At 38.1% G+C, this 4309-nt stretch overlaps 2 protein-coding genes across 2 annotated transcripts in view; one reads left to right on the forward strand and one right to left on the reverse strand.

The window, feature by feature from the left end:
• Positions 1-4309, reverse strand: part of LOC106867230 (serine/threonine-protein kinase TBK1) — a 258492-nt gene that overhangs the window by 120851 nt on the left and 133332 nt on the right. The gene's annotated exons all lie outside the window — the stretch shown is intronic.
• The window catches only part of LOC106873834 (serine/threonine-protein phosphatase 4 regulatory subunit 1), a 49386-nt gene continuing 46975 nt past the window's right edge, over positions 1899-4309 (forward strand). The window contains exons 1-3 of the mRNA XM_014921343.2: positions 1899-2117; positions 2218-2278; positions 3344-3429. Coding sequence (XP_014776829.2) covers positions 1914-2117; positions 2218-2278; positions 3344-3429 — 351 coding nt within the window. The 5' untranslated portion in view covers positions 1899-1913. The remainder of the gene's footprint in view (positions 2118-2217; positions 2279-3343; positions 3430-4309) is intronic.

Consider the following 4309-nt stretch of genomic DNA (forward strand, 5'->3'; position numbering starts at 1 on the left):
AATTTCTGTGCCCTTTCTCGCTAACATTTTCCTTGAATCCTAGGTTTTAACTGGGTGAAAGCTGTAAAGAAATCTCTTGTGTCCAGCTTTCATGGATGACAAGCCATGAAAGTGGTCTGGTGGTATCTAAGGACTGAGTTCTCTTTTTTATATCAGGCAGTCGTAACTCAATGGCTGTGGAACAACCTTTTGGGTCATAGAATTGATGTTCAGAAATGCTTGCTCACTGCCACCTGAGATACATTGTTGGCCCTTTTCAGTGATTTCTCAAGCCCACCCCTTTTTTTTTTTTGGTACCTCTGGACCTCTTTGGTTACTATTCTACAATGACATTTCCAAAGACCATCAGTGTTGGAGACACTTTTTTTTTTCAAAGTTCCTATTCTGCTTTTCATATATCAACTTTTATATGTTGAACTATTTAAAACATTTAAAAATCTGTAGCTGTTTCCTACAGTAAATACATCCAAATCAAAATTTTTTCCTGGATCCTTAAAATGTGGACCCCTGGGACTAAATGGAAAATGGTTGAGAACCATTGGTCTACTTTATTTTTTCCAGTCCACCACCACCTCCCTCTCCTTCCTCTTGGCAGTGTCTTTGCTGGTTTGGCTAGCAATAGCTCCAAAGAACATTAACCTGCTCAGTTACACCAGCAATGGTGACAACTTTGTTCAGTTGGGCCCATGTGCCTGGCTTTTGTTTAGGCAACAGGAGAGAACTTCCACTTCAGAGACAAACCAACACAAAACAATGGGTATAATGTGGAATACAGCTTAAGAGGAAGCTAGAGGAACTGGATAAATCTGCCAGACATACTGGAATTCTGTCTGTGTTCCCCCCCCCCTCTCATCCTGGGCAAAAAATTAAAGATGCATTCAGAATTTGCAGATTCTTTGAATTAGATATGTCTTCTAAATCTCCTTTACTGGTCTTAGATGGAGTGAAATGATTAATCATAGTATTAAAGCAAATCTTTTTTCTTTTTTCCCTTCCATACATTATATTTAAAACACATATTTGTTATGTTTTGGATGACATTTGTTTCAAACTTAATCCACTTTTCTGTTGAAATACATAGTTTTTGTTTTGATTTATTTTGAAAATAAGAATTTATAGACAAAATAATCCTTTTCTTAGCATATTCCTGTTATGTTCACTCTTTGTTTTAGTTAAGTTTGAAAAGAATGAATTTAGTGAGATAAGTGTATCCTCATTAACCCAGTGTTAGGAACAATGAAGTTTGGATGGAAGGTTTTAGTTTAGATCACTTCAAAAGAAACCTCTTGTATCATAGACTGGGCTTACTCAAACTGCTTGATATCAAAAGGGTCACTTTAGGTTTCTTTTGAAACTTGAAAAAATGTTTGACATTTGAAATGGTTTTGTTTCCTGTTTTTCTTTGGTCTTCGTATTGTTTTCTAAAAACCTGATGACTGATTTTTCTATAGGCAATCGTCTAAGTGACCAGAGGTCAGATGCCCAAATTTTTTGATGTTTATATTATGTACTCATTACTTGATGCATTTTATACTGGATTTTAACAGCAAAAACTGGGGTTGTGACTTAGTTACGGAGCAGGACTGAACTCCTTAGCATTTCAACCTACCATGCCCGGATTGAGTATTCGGTTTAATGTTCAAACTGGTCTAACTTATAACATCATTCTAAAAAAATTGTCACATCCTCAAAATCTTGGAGCTACAAGATAATGCCCAATGCGAATCGATGTGAATAAATAAGCATTACATTTGATGGAGAAATCTGAATGCTAAAGAGTTTGATCAAAGAAAGGAAAAGCTTTGTATGCAAGATTAACACTAAATTTCAAATGCAACTCGTAAAAATCAATGCAACATTTATATATTGTAAAATATTGTATGAATTTGTGTAATTAAGGTCCCAAGACAAAGATGGCTTTATTTCATGCTATCTGTTTTATTTATTTTATTTTATGTTTTTGTATATTTTCAGAACCTACTGTTAGGTCAGATTTGGTTGAGCAAGTCCCTCATGTTGCCATGTACTGTCAACAAAAAAGTAACTTATTTGCCAATGCTGTTCCTACTTATATTCTGCCTTTGATTGTCAAATACCTCAGTGACAGTGACAACCAGGTACATAGTTACACACATTCTACCCACCTCTTCTTTTCACCCAGGTACCTAAAATTAAATTAGTTGTTGTCCTTTTTTTTTTCTGTTTTGGAATGTCTAGGTAAGAAAGACCAGTCATGCTGCCCTTGTGGTACTTCTTGAACAAGAACTTGTAGAAAGAGGTAATTATTTCTTTGTCAGTTTTAAACTTGCTTCTGATAGGGTCCTTGGTTCAATCTTCGGCTATTTCATATTTGCAGCAAATAATGTCATCTCCTGGTGTTTCACTCTTTGTCCTTCCTTCATCCATTAATATTTTTCTCTCCACTTCACCATCTCCCTCACCTCATACACTTCCCTCCCCCACCTATCCACTCTTGTAGCCCACCCAGTTACATGTCATCTGTCTCTTTACTGTATCAATATTCTGCTGCCCTGCATTCCGTCAATCTTTACTCTTGACACTTGGCCTCAGAGGTCATCCACCATTCATCTCCCTTTCAGGGCCACCTATCTTTCCAATCACATTCTTCCCCCATTCTCTCTCCACCTACCCACACTACGGATTCTTCTATGCCCCTTGTACCTTGAAGGTCTGCCCAGACACCTCGTCACTGTTTTTGTCTTTGGAGCTCCACCCAATCACTTAGCCTCCCTTCCAAAATGCAAATACTGGTGTAGCAGCTCCTCTACAGCAATAAACCACTGCTCTGGCCCCTTATTTCATGCTTTAACTCCTAATTCTCCCTCTTCAAGGTTCATAGTCTTGCAACCTCACTGGTGTTGGTGGCACAAGAGAAGCACCCAGTACGCTCTGTAGCATGTTTGGCATTAGAGAGGCACCCAACTGTAGAAACCATGTCGGCAGACAATGCAGCATGATAGGCAGTCCTTGGGACCATCAGATTCTCTCAAACCGTTGACCACATGCCGGCATAAAAAAAATAAATGGACATTAAATATGGAATTCACTAAATTGGAAAGCTGATGGGATGAAATGCCTTTTCTATATTATTATTGAGGTTTCAATCCAATGTCGAAGCTTCCATGATAGCCATTGGTATGAATTGGTTTCAAGGATTTGCTGCCATTCTTTACAGAGAATGGCGGACTTTGTTCATTTCTCCAGTCGGCAGTAGGATGTAAATTAATTCTGTGAGACTCATTAAAAATATTTTAAATTGTTGAATCTTCTTAAATATTTTGGGTGATCGTGTGTCCTTTAGCATGTTAATGTTTTATTTCAGTCGATGTTGAAGACCAGGTGGTTCAAGTATTGTTGGACCTTGCTTGTCCAACAAGTCCAGATGAATTTCGCACAGAAGCTGCTGCCGTAAGTGGACACTTTCAACTACCTCTTACTTTACGCAACATGCACTAACTTACTACTCCCTCCCTGTTCTAGTTTTGCCCTTTTTTCAGTTTCCAGCCTCGTCCCTTTTTTATTTTTTCCACTATAACAATTGTGTTTGGCTTGAAAGACACGGGTAGTGAGATGTTATTTTATAAACTTCTTACTACCCTGTCTTTCGAGCGGATCACTTTACATTCTTGCTGCTGATGAAATATGAATTGAAACTGCAAGTAAAGCGAAACTAGTTTGTCTAATTATGCCTAATTATGTAAAAAAAAAGAGAAGGAAAAAAGAAATTTTAGTTGAATAACTACAGTTACATTCCGCCCGTCCCTCTCCGTTATTCCTTTCAGTGCAACAGAGCTTGATGTAGAAACAGGTTACAAAGGCATCAATGCTGGATGTCATAGTAAATCTATGGGGCCTATCACAGCCAGCTTTGATGAGCCTTGTCTCCTGCCAGTCATCACTGCTAGTTTGGTGTGCCCCTTACCCCCCACTTGGATATTTGCAGATTTTGAGTTTTCAGAATAGAAGAAAAGAATCTTTGTTTGTTTGTTTTTGTTTGTCTGCCATGTCTGTTACTGACCAAGTGGTTGTGAATGTGCTGCTAAATTGGACTTTCATATCACAGCCTGCTTGGATCAGTAACATACTTGGTGCTTCAACGCCTTGGAATGGACAACAGCCATTTTTTAACACCTTTCTAACATTGCCTATTCTCTCCTAACCTTGTTACAGCTCATCAAAGGACTGTGATATATAGATATTTGAACGTCTCACAGCCAGCTTTGATGAGCTGGCTGTAGGTTGCTTCCCTGCTCCGCTAGCTTTACACCTTTTTTTTTTTTTTTTTTTT

The sequence above is a fragment of the Octopus bimaculoides genome, chromosome 1 (assembly GCF_001194135.2).
Source record: "Octopus bimaculoides isolate UCB-OBI-ISO-001 chromosome 1, ASM119413v2, whole genome shotgun sequence".
NCBI lineage: Eukaryota > Metazoa > Mollusca > Cephalopoda > Octopoda > Octopodidae > Octopus > Octopus bimaculoides.